The following is a 23,392-nucleotide window of genomic DNA, read 5'->3' as shown; positions in this document are numbered from 1 at the left end:
ATTGCTTTTCTTCACCAACTTGTGTTTGCATTAGTGAACAAATTAACACTTTTCAATTGTGAGTTAATTTATGACTAAAAACCTACTGTTGCGGTGTTTAGAGGCAACTGAAACACAAAAGAGGCTACAACACATTTCTAGCAGATTTCTGTTTGGCAGCTTGCAACTTCATAACAACAGGATAAATGACATTATGATTATTGCCATGCAATTCCTTTTTTCCTAGAATGTTGTAAATAGTCTTGTGATTTTGCAGTTACTCCTACGGTTAATAACTGATCATGATTTCAGCTGTTTTACCAGTTTAAGTAAAACCTTATTACGGTTTGATCTCATCAGAAATACATTTTAACAAAGCATTTTTCTAAAAGGTTAGGCCCTTAAATTTGTTCTCAAACTGAGAAGTGGCGCAAAGAAGAATGAGACTAATCTAGATTGGGCTAGGCATGTTATATTCTTAGTGGGAAAATAATTGAGAAGGAGTTCATGATCTCATTCTCACAGCTAAGGCGCATCGCTGTCTGCAGCTTAAACGCTTGAATGCTTAATGTTGTCTCGGATGAGTTTCGTGTCGAGCTAATTTAACAAAATAAGAAACAATGAGGGATCCTGTTTTCAACAAGCTCCTGGGGATTTTAGAATTGGCACCCATATCCAGTCTCGGCACATTTTAGCTTTTCTTCGTATCCACTGAGGGCCCATTTCCATCCTTTGCTCTGCTCCATGCAGCCTGCATCAATATTTTACAGTACGCCGACCTGCTCAGATGACCTGACACAGCTGATGAAAAGAATTTTACTTGTTCTGCGGTGTTTGATTGGTATTTAAGGTGCCTTTGAAGCACGCTACACGCCATCGCATGCGTATTAAGCATATGTGAAAAATCCATTGGTGAAGAAATAGGCGTTTGATTTATTTCTCCTTGTTTTTCTTAATGTTTTCTTCTCAATGCAGATTCTTCAGTGCGACACATTTTTCTCAAGCACATTTATCAGCATAGAGCTACATATAAAGTACTTGGAGCTTATATATTATCTAAAAAAGCTTTTAACAAATACTTGCTGTGCTCAGCGAGAATAACAGGCTGATATTTTTCTGACGGCGTCAACATCCTGTGCTGCTACTAATCACACATGATTCACGTGTTTAAAATTAGATGCACACTTTACAGTGGGCTATTGACACAGGATCATAAATATGACTGTGGATCCATATTAACCCCCCATAATGGATTCACTCACATGGCGAAACAGACAACCGTTGTGGCCGGACAAGCTACTTGCTGAATGGCTTCGGGTTCATTTATTATAATAGCTTAGTTAAAATTCATTTTAAAACCCTTTCTGGTTGTGCTGCCTTTTGAATAACAGGATCAATACACACTCCAAAGATATTCAATATTGGTTAGCTGCCGCAGGTGTGACGGTTATGACTAGGGGTCAAACAGGAGTCAAGGTCTGTTCGTAGAACCTACGGCGATGAAGGGGGTGGGGGTGGGGGGCAAGTTAGAATCTAATTCAATCACAGTCAATTATTATTTTTAATTAAATCTCCTCAATGGCTGAGGACACGAATGCATACTGTAGATATGGGTCTGCAGAGATGATGAGCTTAAGGGATGCACAGCGAAGGACTTAACAAACATGACGTTACAGGGCTGCAGAGACTTTTGCCTTTCATTGCCATGGCCACGCTAGCATTTCACACATCTGGCGCATCCAATCCACATCCGACTTCATAACTCCACTGGGCCAGGAAGAAGGAGAGTTTCATGCTGCTCACACCAGAGGCAGTTCCTTTCTCTGTTTAGGCTGGACATTTAACAGCAGCACCACCAGCCCTCTGTGGAATCCACACAGAAAACTCAAGGTTGGAGCATGTTGCTGCTGATCATTACATGAATATTTAAGAGGTGTGGATGGAATTTATCTTTGTGTTTGTTTGCTTATTCATTTTAATTCATGGCATAACACAAAACCCAAGCACCAATTATCCCAAGCAAATTCCTGCTGAGTTTATAAATTGTATGCAGTGAGAAGATAAAGGCAGCAAAACTAATATTTTTTTTTATGTTAAAAGTATAACTTCATGAGATTCTTCATTTGAACTTTGGTTAAAATTGTGTCATTTTAATTAAATTTTTAAATTAAGTTTTTTATTTTTAAATTTAAAAAAAATAAAGTAAACAAAATATGCATCAAATTTAATTTTCAAATTACAGAGAATGATTAGTCACACAAATTTGCACTGAACAGCACTACTTAGTGTTTAAATTCATGTTCCTCTAACTGTTAACTGTGTTAAATGAGAGGCTAACTAGCACAAAAAATGACCAGAACTATTGCGTCAATGTTGAACACCTAAAGACAAACATTCTTGAATTGCAGGTTCTGAGACCAAGAAATTGACCTTTGTCCCAGCCGCTTGATGAAACACATTATCAATCTTTTTGAAGAGAATTATGAAAGAAGTGACACATTTGCCTGTCATCTTTTCACCCTCACACTTCATGATTTTACTTATTTTCTACTAAAGGAGAAAAATTCTGTCAAGTTGTCTTTATTGCTGGATCCAAGCCTCTAATATCTCCGGAGATAGTTTGTGCTGCTCCTCCTTTGTGGTGTCGCACTGACCTACAGCTCTAATTTAAAAAGAGAGGAAAAACTGCGATAGGTAATTTCCTGAAAAGGTTCATGTTCGGGTGTTTCACTGATGCACTGCCAAAAAAAAATATCCTCTTGCTCTCTTTATAACAAACCCAGCATCCCTCAAGACAGTATAGATGAAGAAGTTTGCATGGTATCGGCAGATCTTTTTTCAAATTAAACCTTTCTTTTTTTTTCTCTCGCCCTGTTGCAGAAAATGAAATCAGACAAAGATGCTGTTTAATTTGTCATTGATGCTGTTGCTGATGACCTGAATTTAATTTCCCTCTATCTTCAGCCATATGGATTTGCTCTGTAGAACAGTTTATATCTTCTGTACCCACTTGTTTATCTGCACAGCAATTCATGCCCTTCAATCTTGTCAGATGCTGTTACTTTCGGCACAGTGCGCAGGGCGTAATTGGAAATGAAAAATGCCAAATGCCAGGAATGTTCTCATTTTCAAAATTACATCCAATAATTTTACAAGTACTTCAATTACCCCATATCAACCCAAGCTTTCTAATTTCTCATGAATATGTCATGTAAAGAACGAGCATGAATGAGCAATAAGTTCACGTTAAATGTTGCTTTGCATGTCGAAGCCAGACATTGCAGTTTGATAGTGCGCAGTCAATTTCGGCGATATGATGGAAGCTTTAAGAGCCGACCAAGAAAATCCATCGTGTTCAACTGTCATGTTAATTGGCTCTGCTTCACTGAGCAGGATCAGCTACATGTATAGCATGAACATTTTAGCACTTGACATTGATGTATTCAGGTGTGACTTCCAATTACAGTTGATGATTTTGTGCTTCTTTGGGCTGATGTGCATTTTATGAGTGTTTTTCATACTCGGCGAAAAAATAGTTGGAAAATGAAAAGATGATAAATGATTTGTTGTTGTGCATAAAACTTAAAACTATAATTTGAACTGAAACAGAACGACAGGATATTTGGATTAGGTGTAATTTGCCTATTAACTGGCCTGTTACAGCCCGAAATAGTTCATTGGCACTAGAAATCCAATGCAAATTGTTTTTGAAGGACTTTAGTTTAGCCTTTCCAACATATTTTTGATGATACTTTTGATGCACCTCCAAGCTCAGGAAATCTGGGAGCTGGTATGCTGATGCAGGGCCAAAAAGACAAGATGTGACCTAAATTTTGAATAATATTCACGATTAATATAAATCAGCAGTGACAATATATTTAAGCTTTCTAGAAATATTGTGGCACCACAAAACAGAATGTTGCTCTAAATCCTGTGTCCATTATCGAATTATCTAGCGTCCTGTTAGATAGCAGTCCTAAACCGAACACAACATTTTTTGTTTGATTATTTGTGAAAATTTCATGCTGTTGTCTAAACATTCACTGAATCAGAGTGTACATTTAATGGGTAATCCTTTACATAGTCTGCATAATGCATCAAAATCCAGAGCTGTATCAAACTGCAGGTATTTAATGGTGGCTGATATGCTGTATGCAGCTTTAAATCTGCCTGTTCCTCCAGATTTATCAGTAAATGACACTGACAGGGGTGAGCACTCCTTTTTTTTTTCTATTATGTGCTGCCGCTACAGAGCTTGAACCAGCATGTCGTGTTTTTGCATTGGCAACATTAATAATAGAATATTGAGGGCAATTGTGATCAATTGAATGAGAGCGGTCTGAAGTGCTCTCATCGGCTCATTCAAAGGCAAATAAACAAAGAAGCGACGTAAAAATAAAAGAAGCAAACCATCTCCCACCGAAGTGGCTGACTTGTTGTTTTACTAGAAAATGTGGGGATTTATATAACAATTTTATTTTTTTGGTTTGCATTTGGATATTTATTTTCAGGTTTGTGAGGGGATATCATTCCTTTTTATGATCAATTATGTTCAACTAGACCGTGAAGATGAAAAAAAAAAACTCTTTTGAAGCTGATTTGTGATAAGATTGCTTCCATTTTCTCCCTTGGTGTTAATACATTTAAAATAGTCTTTTTCCATTTATTTTTTGCTGTTACGGATGAGTAGTTCCAGACAAGCTCAATCTGTAGTTTCACTTGCTACCACACGGTATTCCACGATGTTTTATATCCAAAGGGCATCTAGACACAGCTTCAGATCTGAGTGCTGCACACTGGTCTTGTGGGGAGTGAAGATCCTGGCTTGCCCACTATTGGAAGAAGAATGGTCTTCAGGGGATCTCCGGAAAAGAGTGAGGAATAAGGTTTTGATCAGTACCAGCTGTCACTTCTGTCCAAAACTATGCTGCTGAAGCTTACAGTACCGCAGAATTACAAGTAAAGGCTTTTTTTTGGACCGGGGAGGCTGTGTTGTGTTTTAATTATCGCCACTGTTTTTGTTCTTCTCGCCATTCGACGGACATTATTCGAGAATTTGCCACAATAACGTACTCAGGAGACAGCACCAAAACCTAGGAAGACACAAGAGAGCTCAAACCTCCTCAAAGGCGTGTGTACCATCAAAGACACTTCTAATGACGTTAAGAGAGAGTGGAAAAAAATTCAGTGTCTCCTTCATCATGGTAACTCCCACTCTTCCACCCAGTCCAACTTTGCTCAGTCAAGCTGTTTAAACCTAATTAGCAAAAACAGGCAAAAAATGTTGCAATGCTGTTTTAGACTCCACCCCTTATGTCCAATCCACAAAGTTTGATAAAAACCTGTCCAGTATTACATGTGTATACCCGTTAAAAGACAAATGTTTGACATAATGATGGAAATGATTATCACTTTTTAATTATCGCCCATTACCTGGCTCATAAATGTCACATTCATTACTGACGCATCTGTAGGTGAGGCTGGGTGGGTGAGTTCATGAACCCAAAGACACGGTATGTATTCTGTGATCATCCATCATTGCTGTCAATTGACAGCAGAGGCAAAACATAGATGCTCCAATTGAGTTTATTCAATACACATTTAAAATGACTGAATAATCAGAGGACAAAACAAAAACAAAAAAACATCCAGAATTAGTTTTATACATCAGTGTCATAGCAGTTTGAGGTCTGTGTGTCAATATAAAGATGGGTAGCAGAGGGTTAGTTTGGAAAATGGTTCAGTATAACCCAAAAATTGAATTGGTTTGCTGGGGAATAGTTAAATGGAGAATATGTAGCATCAGAGTCAGAAAAAGAACACTTATTATCAAGGAAATGTCTTTATTCTTCTGTTTTCACCAGGGGTTTCATCACAGGTGCAGAGCTTGAATGGAACATAACCCGAATGCAAACTGAAGAAATTAAAAGGGGGTTTTACATGAAGTTGAAATGACAAACGGTACTTTAGAAAAACAGAACGAGCAGGGCAAGCTGAAATTTAAAAAAAAAATAGAAACACTGAAAAGTAAATTAGTTGAAACCAGTGAACCTCGGGACAGTCCGGGGACAAACTCAAGTCCCAACACAGGAGGCACAAATGAACTGAACACACAGGTGGCTCATTATTGCCAGGTGAAACTAATTGGGGTGAAAATGGTTTGGAAAATTAACTAAGACAGGAAGTAACAACAAGAAACATGAGAGCTGACTGGAGGAATTTCAAAATAAAACAGGACATGACCCAATCAAACAAATAGAAGGAGATTTGATGATAAACTATTATTATTATTATTATTATTATTATTATTATTACTACTACTATAATAATAATTCTTATTATTGTCATCATTTGGTATTTGTATGTAGCAGGAGGCCGGGCCAAACTGGTGGGCGGAGCCTCATCTCCACACCTGTTCTAAATCTCCACACCTGTACCGGATCAGGCTGCTTAGCCTGAGGCTTCTTAAGGTGGTTTGTCCTTTGGTTTGGTGTCAGATTGTTTGGTACTCTTGCCTATATCTATAGTTTGTTGGGTGTCCTGTGTTTCCTTGATTTTTGCCTTTTTCTGATTAAACTATGACCGAAAGCCACGTGTGCATTTGGGTCCTAACCCTGCAATTCATGACGATTATCAACTTGCAGAATCAAAACTAAAGCACAATATTAAAGTAAAAAAAGCAAGCGTTAACCCACAATGGGTTTATGTATCACCTCTGGCTCACAAGAGCCCTGTTCTTCTCTCAGGTGTGAGGTGGGATTCAGAAAAACAACAAACAAACCAAACTCCCCATCATTACTTGAGCCTGATCTGATGACTGGGAATGGCAGCGCACACTCTGTTTGTTTTCCTCTTGAAAGTTGCACCTTAACCGTGACAAAACAATACCTCCCACTCCATAACAAACCCACTAAGACCCTTCGCTGTGGCCTGTGGGCTTGTCTTTTGTGTGCCAAACATGTACGCATCCATCGTTTGAGAGCCAAGTGAAGAATGGCTCATTTGACCGATCGTTTGTTGTTTTTTTTCCTCCACTTCACAGTAAACCGATGTATTTCTCTTTCTGCTGCTGTAATCACAAAAATGTCACTCAGGGTGCAATAATGGGATTATTCATCGAAATCTCTCACTTCAAATGTCCTGACTGACTGTTGTTGATGAATAGCCGCTTACACCCTGATATTTGCAATCAACGACAGAGCAGCACCTCGGCACAATTAGTTTTTTTTTAATACTTTCTATTGTCTGCCCGCACTGACAATTGACGTTGATTCAGACAGAACAGACCCAAATGCTTCAAATAAATTATGAATTTCGTCCCACAATTCATGGATGAGTTCTGTCACTGGATCAAAAATGACAGAAAAAAAGTAGCTGTATTCAAATTGCTACCTCTAAACCAAATTTCTTTTTCTTTTTTCTTTTTTAGGAATTATCTTGAGGATTAAAGGAGTCTGCCCACATCACCGCTACCGTCTTAAAAATGTGCTCTCCACGGAATCAGGAGCTTATTATGAGCTGACTCCTTTAGAATAATTGATTGCATTTGACATGACATGGAAGAAGCTCTTCGAATTGATACTCTGCAGGCAGAGCCATGATCAATACAAATGAGAGACTGGCTGAGCTCTTATTTCTCTGCCAGAGTTTATTAGAAAGAGCTTTCAAGAGGAACACCACTCCAGATTCTGCTCGGATCTATCACACTCTTGAAATGAACCCTTAACGTTATCCTCCATCTCATTGAGCCTCAAAATAATCCCCTGCAGACAAATTTGACGGAATGTAATGAAACATTGAGTTGAACGCTGATACGTGTTCCAAAACACCTTCGAGGTGTCCATTTAGGCAAGCAGAGTTGTGATTATCTGTCGAGCTTAGTTTGGGTCTTTGTAAAGATTTGCTGTGATCTGGTATTCTGCACAGTGTAAGTGATGAATCAACATTTGGAGACATCCGGCCACGCTCTGGCTCTAAATTTCACATGAAGTGGGTGTGAAATGGACTTCCTTCCAAATTTACAGCACACAGCCTCAATACCAGACAGTCTCTCTTTAATTATTATTTATTCATCTAACTGAGAATTTTTTTAGGTATATCTGAAAGATCCTGTCTCACATGATATTTATTTATTTTTATTTGATTATTCTATTCAAATGCTTTCCTGGAAAACTTATTAAAAGGTGGTATTTTCATTGTCATGTTGGCTTGCCCCAGAGGTCACTAAAAGCAAGTCCTTTTCTTCAAGAGCAAGGGAAACTTCTGTTTCATATGTAAATAAAGATCTGGACATGTGTTGTAATGAGAAAAAATAAATGTTATGTGCTATGTCCTCAGCCTGTGGAAGTAAACAGCAGATGGTTCGCACGGCCTCTTTAGCACTATGGATTTCAATTGCCTACCCACCTGAATGACCTGCACTGAGCTGTGCAGCTGATGCGGAGAGAAAAAGAGAAACCAGAATTAAGAGTTTGCTCTTGTTTACTTCAGTTCCACTAGATTGCAAGGCCAGAGGAGTCATTTTCCATGCACAGAAGAACTGGCTTGCTTATCAGCGTTTTGAATTCCGTCCCACCTCACTCACCCATTGACATTTTAGGTGTACATGATCCATGACTGATTCCCAATCAGAATGGAGCCTCTGCAAAGCAATAATTTATTTGGGTTTTTGAGGTTTTGATTGTTCTATAATTAAATGTGTGATGATTAGCGTTGAGCCCAGTGAGGACAATAACTTGTTATGTGTACACCTTCATTAAAGTAACCTTGAACATTGTACATCTGTCCTGCCGATTGGATATGCTCCAAAGATGCATGACACATTACCACGAGAGAGATACTGCAGCTTATGCCCATACAGTAGGAGACTGGTTGTTTCAAGGTGATTTCCTGTGGCATATTAGGATTTTTTTTTACTACCATAAATAGTGACGCCGCACCCTCGGACCACCTTCTGCACTTAGGAGTGGAGTTAAGTGGCAGACAGAGCCAAAGTCCTTGAAAGGTTACAAAAATCTTTACTGTGTGAAAAATAATGAAAACTAATACTCTTTCTAGTCACTATGCTATCTGTAGATGTGGCTAATATCACATCACAGCACAAGAAGTATCCATAGTTTCGTTCTGTCGAGAGACAAACATAATCCAGAGGGAAATTACCCATCAGGAAGGCAATACTGTTACTGAGATGCAATTACCAGGCCACTTGTGAGACTTTCAGCCGATGTATCCATTGGTTGCATGTGTGTGTGTGAGGATGGTCGATATGTGTAGAACAGCTCTTATGTTTTGCAGAGTAAATTGGATTCTTTGCCGGAGAACAGTTAATTTAGAATATGTCCAAGATGCAAATGATTGATGTGACTATATCGTAACAACTGTAGGTTTGAGGAGCAGGGCAGCCTAATGGAAAAAATATTGCAGGGGAAAGGAAATAGCTTTTATCCCACAATTTATGGGGGGATTTTCTGCTCTAACTCTGTGACTTTTCAATATGGATGATTTGTATTTCCAGTTTCTTTCATGTGAATTAATTTCCAAGTGAATATTAGCTAATTCAAGAATGCAGAGAAACGTTAAAAAAATAATAATAATTTTGAAAAAAAACGGTGTGCATGCATGGATTCTGTTTCACTCTGAGAATATTTTGTGGAGCTCCTGAACTCGTATTTGTTAGCAGTTAAATAAACAGTGTGTCTCACAGAGGATTTAATGTACCAATTTAGCACTGAATCACATAGCCTACAAACAAAGAAAACAGCATGGATTGAAATGAACATCAGTGTAAACATTTGATAAGGATTTGCTTGAGGCAAGTGCTATGCTTTATTATTGATACAAAAATAGAAACTCCTCCCGTGTGAGTATGATATTCTTCCCCTCTGCACAGTTGTGTTCCACAACTCGTTCCCACAGATCAGTCAGTTCCACGTAATATTTGTGGGTAAGGCAAATATCTTCCTCTTTTATTTGGGGGTTCGTTTCCCCCAGAATGATTTTTCAAGCTGGAGACGTTTCTATCATACAACAAATTATCACCTTGAATCTTATGATTAATTACCATTGCCGTCAATGAATGCCCCGCAACCTTAAACATACGGAAAGGAGGAGAAAAGCGTCGCCTGATTCTACTGCATTGGAGGTGCACGTGCATTCGAAATAGACGCCTGCACAGAGTGCGAGTCGTGCATGCATAATAAATATGACAAAACAATACCCAAGGCACCCCGGTATTAATGATATGCAGCAAACTCATTATTAAAGTTCCAAAACAGCTCCTGGAGTAACACAGATGGAGTCAATTAAGCAATGAGCATACTTGCTTGCCTGCCGTTTCATCTTCCTTCTCTTATCTCGTGTGTATTACTGCACAGCTGTAATTAGATATATGTTTCTCTTCACAACATAACGTCCAGTGATATTAAAAGCTATTTTTTGCATGTAATTTAAAATAATGCACAGTTTAATAAAAGTGTCACATTCACTTGTCCGTTGTTCTCGGGTGTTTCATTTGCACTGCAAGAGGCACTGAGGATAATACTGCGCTAAGCCGCTTTTTCCCTTTGTCCTGTTTGTGTTCCCAGAGACCTGATGCCTTCGACGCTAGAGGGGCAGATCACCATGGAGAAGACGCCCAGCTACTTTGTGACTAACCATGCCCCAAAGCGTATCCACTCCATGGCCAGGGATATTAAGCTTATTATTGTGGTGCGTAATCCTGTCACCAGAGCCATTTCAGACTACACACAGACTTTGTCCAAGAAACCTGAGATCCCTACCTTTGAGGTTCTGGCTTTTAAGAACAGGACATTGGGTCTCATTGATGCCTCATGGAGTGCATTGCGTATAGGGATATATGCGCTTCACTTGGAGAGCTGGATGCAGTATTTCCCTCTTTCTCAAATGCACTTTGTCAGCGGGGAGAGGCTCATCGTGGATCCTGCCGGAGAGATGGCCAAAGTGCAGGATTTCTTGGGACTCAAACGCATCGTGACTGACAAACACTTTTACTTCAATAAAACAAAAGGGTTTCCATGTCTGAAGAAGCCGGAAGACAGCAGCACCCCCAGATGCCTCGGCAAATCTAAAGGGAGAACTCATCCTAAAATTGACCCGGATGTGATTCGGCGGCTGCACAAGTTCTACAAACCCTTTAACATGATGTTTTACCAAATGACTGGTCAGAACTTTGAATGGGAGCTTGAGGAGGACAGCGAATCTCGTAGCTCTCAGGACTAGCGGACTGCGGCATCTGGGCGCGACGCAGCCACACCACCAGCCTTTATCAATAAAACTATTATTGTCTCGCTTCATCTTCGGAGAAGATGTAAGAGCACGCCAATCAATCACGGCTTTTGCGGTGTCTGTATCCATTAACAAGATTTGACTGACATGCTTTCTCTCTCTCTGTCCCTCAAATACTAATGTTGTTGATGATAGCAAATCATTATTGTACATACTAAACATAAAATATATTTATATTTGTGAAAGGAGACGATTTATTCATTTTGTTTTTAAAACATGGAGGAGTTATAAAAAGAAAAAAAAATCATGTTGACTATGGCAATGCATGCGATAAGTTAAGTGTCCTTACCTCATGAGCCTGAAGGGTGAGCTTTGCCCGGTATTTCTCCCTTTCCTTCAGTTTGTTGCCCTCACACCCCCTCACCAGCACCACGTACAAAAGATTTTCTCTTTCAGTGTCTGAGGCCATGAAGTGCTTTGTATTTTGTCTTTTCATGCCGTCCTGCTGCTTTAGACGAAACAGAAAAATAGTAGACACTTGGCACAATAATCGTTTGACAGGTTCTCAGCCGTTTCTTTGTTCATGTTACCTGGAGACAATCCTCACTCTTTTACTCAGTGTTTGTGTTACGCTTGCCCTGTACTTATTAATTGCACTCATATACAACAAGAAAAACTGATGCACATTTGCCATCATTCATTTACTGAATTCTTAAACCGCAAACCTGGACATTAGCATATTGATAAGCAGAGTCTTTGTCGTAATTTGACAAATAGATCCATGTCCTATTAATATAAAGGGTTAGCCGTGGCTCAAACGATTCAGCATCTTGACAAAAACAATTTCCTGTCGGCAAAGTGTACCCGAAATCCCAGCTAACTGTTGTAATCCTCGACGGTCTGCCTCGTGACCCTCCTCTTGTCAAAGTAATACATGTCAATGAGGGTGAAGAACAACAGCGGAAGGACCGAGCAGAAGTTTAACAAACATCTGCTGCGGCGTGGTCTTCTGTCGTTAGAGATTAATGACGTGTTAAATAAACTGCTGCTGCTGGAACAATGTCAATGTCAGAGAATTTGCTGTCAAGGAAAAGCAACACACATGCCCAGGTAAATTACCAAGCCATTGCTGTGTGTACTTAACGTGAATGAGATGATGCCTGCCTGGGAAATGTGCTGTAACTTGAGGTTTACTACTGGGACTGACTGGGCAGACGCTTGTGTTGAACAAAGCAAGGATATTGCTGTGAAATGCTCCAAACGTGACCTATCACCTTTCTTTGTTTTTCCATTTTGCCAAACTCGTGTGTCTGTGTTGTCTCTGGACTTTTTCATAAATTGAGACAATCAATACAGTCAATGAGTCAATAAATACAGTCTGCTACACTTCACTGGTTGCTGCAGCTATGATGCATTGCTCTGTTAACCCTCCCTGCTCTCCAGCTGTGGATGGCTGGATTGGCTCACTCTCTGCTCTGTATAAGTCACTGCTGGTGTCCCACCCCCCACCCCCGGGGTGACGGAGAGGGGACACCAGCAGTGACTTATACAGAGCAATTGATTCCATCAAAGTGAGAGCCATACTGCCCTTGTGTAGTGATAATTCTTAATACTTACCTCTGATTTTCCCTGTCCCAGTCGCAGGTTCCACGGGTGTTTCCCCTGCATTTTCACTCCCCAGCATCCTCCATTTCCTCACCTGGCATCCTTCACTTTACGAACCGATGTGTTGCAAAGTGTTTTTGCGAAGGTGCAGCACTCTGAATAAAGATAAGTGCAAGCAAGATACGATAATCACAGATGTAACAGAAGCCTTTATCATGATTTATTTATTTGCATATTTTCCTCCTCAGCTTTAGAGCTTGTATAATCCACCTCTTAACCTAGACAGCCCCTCCTACTCAGTGTAGAGAGATTCAAAGAAATTCACAGAAGGCACCCCACAGTGTTATTAGGACAGCTGAGGACTCTATTTTCCATCTATGAATATGCACTCACTGTCATTTGCATTTCCAGGATCACACGCATGAGGGAATTCCTCCTCTGCAGAGTGGAAACTTGGATCCAGCCGATTATTAAATGAAACGCACACACTGCATGTTGTACCTCTTGCTTGTTTTAGGTACAGAAAGAGAACTGTGACACATCCTGTGAGAGCTACGGTACATTGAAGACATGCTAAGCTACCCTTTATGTTCCTCCTGGTGGGGGTCGCGCCGTGTTCATCTTCATCTCTAGCATCGCTTTAAGGAGACTGCGGTGATGAACAAGCATCACCTGCTCATCAAACCTTTCACTGCTTTAGTCACTTCAAAATAAAATTTCATTTGGCACTCATTACTGACAATTTGGCAAAGAGATGAAACAGGAATTCACAGGATGAAAAAGCAACCTTGAAAATGATTTGCAGCGTTCTGCTCGTGTTTATTTTTGGTTCAAAGGGTATAATCTGTATGAGTGGCGCTTTAAAACATTGCATTCATTTTTCTTTATGTGATCTATAATTACACACAGCTGAGGGGTGTAATGAAAAGGTGCAGCAAGCTCATGCTGAACTGGACCCATGTGAATACTTTGAGCTGCAGAGAAACACATCTTTGCAAAACCTTCGGTGAAGTCTTCGCTCCACTGTTTAGTTTTTCATATCAGTTTAATAATGGTTACTAGCTGCATAAATAGACCCAGTGAAGTGAATGTTTACAACTGTTCCACTGTTAATTAGTCTAAGTGTGAGTGTCTGCTAGCGTTGAAATTCTTCAACAGATGCATGTTGTGCCGTTTTGATAGAGGTTTTAACATGCATTAAGGAAAGTAATACAGTATTGGTCCATTAACACACAGTAAAGGTTTTTAAACCACTTTAAATAATAACAAAAAAATCTACAAAATATTGATTTAGAACGAGGTGCACTTCTGCACTCCACCAAAGCGCTTTGCATCAATAACAGAACATTTATTTGTCTATACTACAATCGCATTATTCTTATGGAACATGGAAATGTTCTCCTAGCTTTTTTAGGTCTGGTTTCGATGGTCTTCATTGCATTTCCAATTTTTGACGTGATCACCTCATACAAGGATCCAAAAAAACCCCATCAGAAAATGTTGTAGTATGCATGCCTGGCCACTACTTAGCAGTGTACCATTTCATAGTTAATATACAATAAGAGCAAAGCAATTATACAGGTAATCTACATTAATAATCTTAGCAGTGTTGTTGTCATTATTATAATAATAATTGTTATTATTGTTATTATTATTATCCTTAATAATTATTATTACTATTAGTGTTCAGGACAAACAAAGTCAGAAAGTTATGTCGGTTTTTTTTTTTTCAGTTTTCCACATTACAAAATAAAACTGGACCTGTAATAGGGCAAAGCTAGGTTTTGACGTCATCGTTTTGCCCACTTACTCTATGTGATGAGTGTACAGTGGTGTTTGGAGAAGATTACACTCTGGGAGTTGTTTTTTGACAGTTTTTATTTTCAAACCCAGGAACTGTAGTCAGGTAGACAGACAGTGAAAAAGCAACAACAACAACAACAACAACAAAAAAGATCCTTTTAGGGTGAAACAAGTGTCACCAAATTCAGAAACGGCAAATGCCACAATTTGCACATACAGGAAATGTCTTGCACTTCATTCTCACAGCACTTCTTGACTTCAGGTGTGTGGAGGGCTGATGGGGTGTCAGAGAATTGAGCAACTACATGGGTTTGTTGCCAGCAACAGCTTTTAAATTAAGGAATAATCATACTGACATTCACCACCCAAACATAAAATGATCCTCCTGTTTCTTCTCTTTATCTTCAATACTTGCTGCTAACAACAACAACAATAATAATAACAATAAGCATCATCATATTCATCCAAGATAGAAGACTCATTTCACTTGGTGAAGTCTAAATAATGACCTGCCCCATTTCAGAGCTGAAACTAAAAATAATGCTCTGTAAATGCCGCACTAATTACCCTTAACAACAGGACTGCAATTATTAAAAGGTCTCCAATCACAGATTACAACACCCTCAGATCAACAATTCCAAGCCACACATGGTGTCAGGAGTAATCATTTCATCTACAGCTGCTTCCTGAATCAGGAACTTCCTCTTTAACCACCTCAGGAGAGGGAAAGTACCGTCTTATGAATATTGACTCAAAATCTTGTGTCTCTTCTGTGTGGGGAAGATGGTTTCTTGCTGTACCAAATATTGTCCTGCTTCTTTTCAGGTAAGGAGGTTTCGTTCAATTATAATCTGAAATTGGTCTGAGAATTATTATTAATTTTCAGCAAAAAAAAAAATGATGAAAATGCCAATGCGAGGATTTGAATTATAAATCATTGCCCGGTGTGCTCTTTTTACCCTCCTGGTTATTTACTATTGATTCACTTTTCTGTGCTGTCTTCAATGATTTTATCAAATGTTTTTCTGAGCAAAGATCATTCCCAAAAAAAAAAAGAGCATCAGCACTCACAGTTATGTTCTTATCAGCAGTTAAAGAGTGATCAGTGAAAGATAAACCTGTTGATAATGTAGTCCAATAAATTGTGCATGCATAATTAATGTACATTTAATGAAATGAGCACAAAATTGCATTGTCCACAGAAAATGCAGTGTGATAATGTGTCGTAATCCAGTCGCAAATACATAATGTCAACTGCCAATGTTCCCCCATCCCCACCCCACCCCCCCACTGTCCACTCTTAATACTCCAGCAACAACAACTGTAACAAACAGATGAACCAGTTTATTTGCTTTGGATTCCACGGTCTTTAAGATAATTCTCATGCATGACTAGTTAAAGGTGACACGTTCACTTGCAGTGCCGGGGATCCAACTGGTTTCTGCTGTAATCAGGGAGAACCAGGCGACTGCAATTAACCGGCCAGTTGGGTGGAAAACTTTTGTGATCTTCAAAACACTACTCAATTATCTCTTTTCACTTATGCATAGTTTTCTTTGCTGAATGTAAAAATAGGGAGAAATATTCTGATGTTTCGGGGGGGGGGGGGGGTTTCTGGGGCGTCTCTTGCCCCAGAATCTTAAATGTGGTCTTCCAGAACCAGTGTCAAATAGATGTTTGATCCTGCCCACATGGACCCTGGTGGCCTTGCTTGGCGCAGCATATTAAATCTTGGAGGATCAGAGGGAAGACCAAAAAACTCAAGGACACAAAGTCTTAAGAAGCAGAATTAAGGCTCGAGGTCAAAAAAGGGCTTTTCCTCTCGGTTTCTGAAAAGCTCCTCTCAGGTTGCTCCCTTTCACCTTGGATATATGGTTTTTATACAGTAGAATAAAAACATAATAGCAACAGTTAAAAGTGACACCAGTGGAGAATTATACATATGCTTTGTTATTTATACTCAGCGTTGTTATTTTGTACTTTACACAACTTATCCATTAAATGCTTCAATAATAATAGTAATAATAATTCATGAGGGTTAGTTGTTGTACAAAGTCCAGAATGACAGCATACAACTTCAGAGTATCAAGAGGAAATCCTTGAGGCTGGTGAGTGTAAGTATATTTTGATGACTCTTAAAAATCTCAATTGCGTGGTAAAGATGGACGGTGGGAGGAATGGAATACCAATGTACCCATGGCCAAAAGATGGCTCGTATCTTCCTCTTAAGTCTTGTTGAACGAGACCTTTAAGTCTGTTTTGGACAGGGATGCCAAAATTCCACCATTTGAATTAGTATGGGAAAAATTTCCATCATTTGAATTAGTATGGGAAAAATTTGAATTAGTACGGGAAAAAAATATATCTGGTAGTGGTCGGACACAGCTAGGTCGACAACAGAGGACACACCGATGGACAGGCCATAGTTATGACCAGGTTCAGAATGTGTCCTGGGGAACTTAAGTCTGTATTGGATGTCATAATTTTTAAAAAATCATTTACATACAAATTGGGAAAAAATGATAACTTTTAATATTTTTCCTCATTTAGTTTCATTTTGGTAATGGTGATTTCTCTTCAAGAAGCAGGATTAAATCCATAAGGAGATGGTCAAGAAAATGTGTGATGTTGCTCACAAATATAATCAGACATATCAGACATGTTATAATTATATTACAAAAACAATCAGCTCATACTTTGAACCTGCACGTGTTAAACAGAGCCTAGATTCTGCTTCAGCAGCAAGGAACTTTGTAGATGTTCACGTAGAATCTATGCAAATTAAAACACATTTGCTAACCATCCATAGCCATTTTTATTATAATTTCATCAGGTTCCAGACGCACGTAATAATGCAGAAGTCTATAATCAAACTATTTACGGTACAATTCAGCTAATGTTTTTTGACCAATATGAAATTTCACTTTTGTTGCTGATTCAGTTTGACTAGTTAACTTTGAAATGCTGTTCAAATGAAGAATTGATATACAAATCAACCCATCTCTAGAGCCTTCCTTAAATGCTGTCAGACTCCTTGCCAATTAATAACTGAGTGCAGTTTTCTGAAGAGGAATATTTCATGTGTGTGAATTCTCAGCAAGGACCTGCTGATAGTTTCCGCTATTGAAATCACGGAAACAGGCCAGCTCCAGGAAAAACACCATGTCTTTTCAGTGAGTCAGAAACTTCCATCAGGTGTAAGCAGTGAAACAATGGAAAATAACAGCATCCTTTTAAATGACCCCCCACCCCCACCCCACCCAACTTCTTTTTAAAAGTGGATTTGTGTTCAGTTGTTCAAGACTTCTAAGAAAAAATGTTGCATCTATACAAGAACCAACACAGACAAGGTGGAGGTGGAGGATGTGTTTCAGGAATTTCATGGCCAATTAAATGAACAAACTAAAATAACTGGAAAATAAAAAACATTCATCTTCAACTGGGGTTATCGTGATTAATGACATTTCCTGATTCTTGCCACTCTCCTTAGTCAAGCCACCATCATCTCTGGTAAAACTAACTTAGTTAATCCACTCCACCACCGTTTGAAGTGGAGAAGACACCCATCTGGAGAGACCAATTGTTTAATATTTAAAAAACACTCCTCAAAGAAACCAGAAAACGTTTTTAACAGTGATGATGGAATTGGATCTAGAAGGCAGGTTGTTGGGTTTACTTGGGAGAAAACTCCACCAAGCATCCTTGCATCAACCAGGGCAAAACTCTCAAGTTGTTCCTCAAGCAAGGGCAACTGTTCAAGTATGTCACAGGTAATACTTTCTTGGATAACAAGCCAGATCTGATGTCCTTGATTTTAGTTCTGAGGTTTCACAAAGATCGCCCGTTGGTGTCGTAAGAACTTAAACTTCAGGGACTGTTAAAACTTAAAGAACTTAAAATCAGTGCCTGTTAAAATATTACATGTTGGAGAGCAGTTTTGGGGGGGAAAGGAGTCCAGCCGTAAGCACCCTTCCACCCGCGGACAACCACTTCAGTCCAGGGGGAGTGGAGTGGAGCAGGTGGACCACTGATAAGAAGACGGGTCCCACAGGACTCCTTACCCGAGCGCGGGGTTGGTGTTCTGCCGAGCTGACTCACCAGTACGAGAGGTCTCTGGCCAGTTGGGCTGCGATGGTAGGTGGGACCTGAGGGTGATCAGCAGTGACTCCTTTCTCTGGGGCCTGCTCAACATCCACTCAACATCATTGAGAAGGTTACCAATCTTCTCGCACACTTAGTCCAGCATACGTGTCAATTTTCAAGGTGAATCCGCAAATCGAATGCAAGTGGTTGCATCCGCGTACCCAAGTGCCATGGCTGTCATTTTGCCACTCTTCAGAGACATTTCAGTCCGTCTCTACGGATGAAATGTTTGGTGATTCAGGACCCACATCCATCATAATCTCCTACCCACCCCCCACCCTCCCACACCAGCCTGGGATGCACCAACAGATGCATTATTTTTCAAATCGATACCTCTTCATCCCAGAAACTCTTTCAACGAGGACTAATTTCATTATCAATCCATGCAGGTAATGATCTCATTAATTCACTGTTGATTCATTTTCAGCTGAGTGGATATTAACCTTTTGCCAGTAATCATTAATTTTCTGTGGGAGAGGTGTGATATGTTGTGATTGGAAACAAAACAATTAATAGGCTCCCAACATTACAGACCAGCTGACGTCTCTCACTCAAAAGATCAATTTATTGACACTCCGGTGCACACAGTTGTAACCAGCAGCAATCCCTCACTTCACGCAGCATATTTTGCCCTCAAACTGACATGATGGATTATTTGTGTAGTTTTGTGTAGTCATGCATGTATTCAGAGGACAATTATCATTCTCTGAATGCTCACCACTTTCAAGCATTACTGTCCAACACTCAACCATTTGCTTCCCAGGTTGCCTCAGGCTAAATCTACAGATATCGAGCGCACCATTATCGATCAATTAAAAGTTGTGTTTTGATTGATTATCGCATTGTTTCAGGAATACAAACTCAGTTCTATATGCATGGGGAAATCTCTTGCCTCAAGGCCAGAAAGTTTAATATTGGTTGTAGGTTGTTTTATTTCATGTTTTTTTTTATCAGAAGTATTAATTGGAGCAATCTTTCAGTCATGTCTTCCAGTGAAACATCCATATCAACGCCTGTATGCTGAAACGTGACAAGTTTTAACAGAATCGCAGATTCCTTAGGAGAATTTATGGTTGATCAATAACATATAGCTCTTAACACAACAATATTTGTGTTTATCTGAATGTTTCCACAAGCAGTCATCCAATAAATTCTCTTTAACTCTTGAATTTAAAATGTACAGTTTTTTTAAGGGATGGAAATTACAGCCCGAGTCACGATGAAGTGTCTCTACTGTCTCGCATCAGCTCCTCAAGCCTCTGCCTGACAACCCAGTTCACTCTATAATGTTGAAATATTCATGCCAACAAGCTTGTCCTGTGCATCTTCCCTCATAAACCAATCTGCATGTGAATATTGGGTAATAGACAACGTAATTCTGTGATTTACTTTCACTTCTGTGCTTTCGGTCTCCTCACAGGAACCTCTCTTCAGTTTATGGTCCTCCACACCAGACCATCACTCTCATTCATTTTTAATGACTGCTCTGGAAGACACAAAACAAGAGTCCAGTAAATCCTCTACCAAACTGAGAATTTTATAGAAACAAGACAACTGGACAAAAAAAAAAAAAGGTGTGCAAAGTGCTGGAGAATGCCACGTGTAAATGAAACAAAAAATAAGATGTTCATTGTTAGAATAAATGACTTAAAAACAGCTCAGAGGAAAAAAAAAATACAATAAGTCTCACTTTGAATGAGAATAAGGAGCAGATGACAGCACTCTGGTGTAGGAGGCGTCCACTGCGTAGGTAGAGGAAAGAACTGAAGGGGTTTTTTTTACAGCAAGACAAAAGAGAGGCAGAAAACTTTTACACTTCAGGAAATCAATGCTCAGTGGCCCATTGTCTAGCGTTAATGAGGGCATTTTGTGTGGGAATAGGATGTCAAAAGGGAATGAATTTTTGACACTTATTATTTTATAATGAACGAATACAACTTTTTGAATATGTCCACATTCAATGGTAATATTAAAAAAGCAAATAGTTATATTTTGAAGCTGGAATTGCAAACATTCATACACATCTGCATCAAGGCTTTGAAAAAATTATATTTATTGAGCTTGAAACAGCACTCCACTTAGCTTTGTAGAAAATGGTGGTTTATGTTTAATCAATGTTCAACACACGCACACACAAAATTATTCCTACATCCTAACCAAAATCTAGCAGGTTCTGTGGCTCACGTTCAAGATTTCCTCCAATTTTGTTGAATTTCTTTCAAGCCATTTTTAAATCCTGATGACAAAAATTGAGAACTAACAAATAAGACACAGGTGAAAATTTAAAATCCTGGCCCGAGGTGGTTTTCGTCTGGACTCAAGAAAATGTTACCGACCTATCTCAACACTTCAGTAGTGTAAAATTAAATACTGAAATAATCTTTGAGTGTATAACATAGTCTGACATTATTCATAAAATGATATTGTTATTTTCCTCATGCTTTAGTCTGAGCTGGCGAGGAACACTGACAGCTGCATCTTTCCTCCATGTTTGATTGCTCACTTTTCCAGCTGGTCATGACAACAGTTTACATTTCCTATCAAAATAAATGTACCTTAAAATGTTACCAAATGATGTACTATCCTCTTCTGCACCAGCACTGCCTCTGTCAGCCCACAGATAAAGTTTGACGGAGTGCTCTTGACCCTACATGTGGCAGGCATAAATCTCTGGAAGATGAAAAGCGTCTCGTTCCTGAATGTAAATAAGACCAGAATCATGATTTTGGGCCACGAGAGACACAGAAACTCCACATCTGACATGTAGTATTTTTCACACCAGATGGCTGCAGTGATGTCTGAAGATTGGATTTATTCATCTGCCTGAAACTAGGGCGTATTACATTTTCTGTCATTTATACTGTTATTGCTTTTGTTAAATCAAGACTTAATATTCTGGTCTCAACTAGTTGGTGGTCAGCCATGTGATGTATTGAACTTGACAGTAATTTATGCCACATTTTGTAATCCTGATCATCTCCACACTTGTTTCATCAAAAGAATAGGGGATATATTTCCTAACTTATGTGTTGTATATGATTTTACATAAATAGCATATTTAAAAACCTTTCATGCTGCTTGAATTTACAGTAACTTCCAACCATGATGCTTTTCCCTCTGATGATTGTACAATATCTATTTAGACTTTAAAAATGAATGACAAACATGACACATATGACCAATAGGTTTCGGACTGTTGCTAAAATTGACAACTTGAAGTAATTGCACATGAAAAACCCTCCTTGGTTAGATTAAGAAAAGATAAAATGCTATTAAAGATCATTGGATCTATTACTTAAAAACAGGACGACATTTAATTATATGAACGCTTCTCTTTAAAGAAAGAGAAAAGCCCTGCGTTTGACCGATCCTACCAACCCAGTGATTGGTTCTGAAGCATCTCTACAAGTGTGATCACCACCAGGTGGTTCTGTCAAATGGCCTAAGTTGCTAATAGTGAATATGATGCTAAATTACAAGTAAATATTTTTAAAATCATGTGTTACAGCCACTAAAATGCAAATATTGAAGTGTCACACTCAGTTTGAGTTCTTAGCCATTTTTTCTTTTGTATGTCACTTCAGGCAACATTGGAGAGGGGATTACGGTTCAAGTAGCTATTATCAGTACATGCCATACCATAACCTTTAATTTAATCCTTTTCTTAACTCCAGTTGTAGGTTCAACCCTTCAGCAATGCCCTAGCTGCAGAAAGGCTTAATAAAGAACCGCTTGCCTAAACTTGCAGCCCAAATGTCAGCCGCAAACACAAGATGCAAGGACACAAATTGAAAATCTCCAATTGCTGTAACATGCACAGATGTATTTACGTGTATGTTTACATAATGTCCCAGAAATGTATGTTTTTGTGTGAGGATGTTTTTGCTGTATGCGTTTTTTTGTTTGTTTGTTTGTTTGTTTGTTTGTTTGTTTTTATTCTTCCTCCATGCTTTTAAAATTTCTACTTCAAATATAAATGTGATTATTCTAATCCTTCGATGGACTTTCGCATGAAATTCACTTTAAATACCATTTGGATTAATTTCCATTGCAATGACAAGGTGTAAACAATTGCTCTGATTTAATCTTTTATTGGAGGCAACATGTCAATATGTTTGTTCACTGGACTGAGTGTGTTGCAAGCGTTGCATCCTAATGCTGACGATGCATAAATGATGCAAGACGTTGTTGTTTTTCCGCCTCAAGCAATCCAACTCCTAAGCAAAACAATCCAGACCAATGCTGAGGTGAAATATATGGTTAGTGCACTAAAACATCATCTCATACAGACAGCCAGGCCTCCATCTGGAATGAATGTTGGGGTATACTCTCAAGGTATTGTTTTCAGTCTATAGCGTTATATGTTTCGGTGCAGATGCGAAGTGAATTACAATGTGAGAAAGCCGGCATAATATGCGGTCAGAAAAACAGGAAAAACTCCATAAAAATAAAGACAACACAACTCCAAATGCCGAGCAGTTGTGGGCTCGTGCGTCTACCTGCCTTCTTTGACATTCCCACTTGGGAATTCAGTTTGAGCTGGGTTTAGTGTAATGAACCTTTCTGGGATTACGCTGCCCGTATGCAGGTATTCCCAGCCTGCCATCCATGCTGTCAA

At 39.1% G+C, this 23,392-nt stretch overlaps 1 protein-coding gene across 1 annotated transcript in view; it reads left to right on the top strand.

Annotated features, from left to right (window-relative positions):
• hs3st4 (heparan sulfate (glucosamine) 3-O-sulfotransferase 4) overlaps window positions 1-11,217 on the top strand; it is a 67,742-nt gene extending 56,525 nt beyond the window's left edge. Inside the window, exon 2 of the mRNA XM_068337269.1 lies at window positions 10,563-11,217. Coding sequence (XP_068193370.1) covers window positions 10,563-11,217 — 655 coding nt within the window. The remainder of the gene's footprint in view (window positions 1-10,562) is intronic.
• Window positions 11,218-23,392: the final 12,175 nt, after the last annotated feature.

This window comes from Antennarius striatus, chromosome 16 (genome assembly GCF_040054535.1).
Source record: "Antennarius striatus isolate MH-2024 chromosome 16, ASM4005453v1, whole genome shotgun sequence".
NCBI lineage: Eukaryota > Metazoa > Chordata > Actinopteri > Lophiiformes > Antennariidae > Antennarius > Antennarius striatus.
The sequence above is the reverse complement of the archived record's forward strand: the minus strand, read 5'-3'. Positions and strand labels throughout refer to the sequence as shown.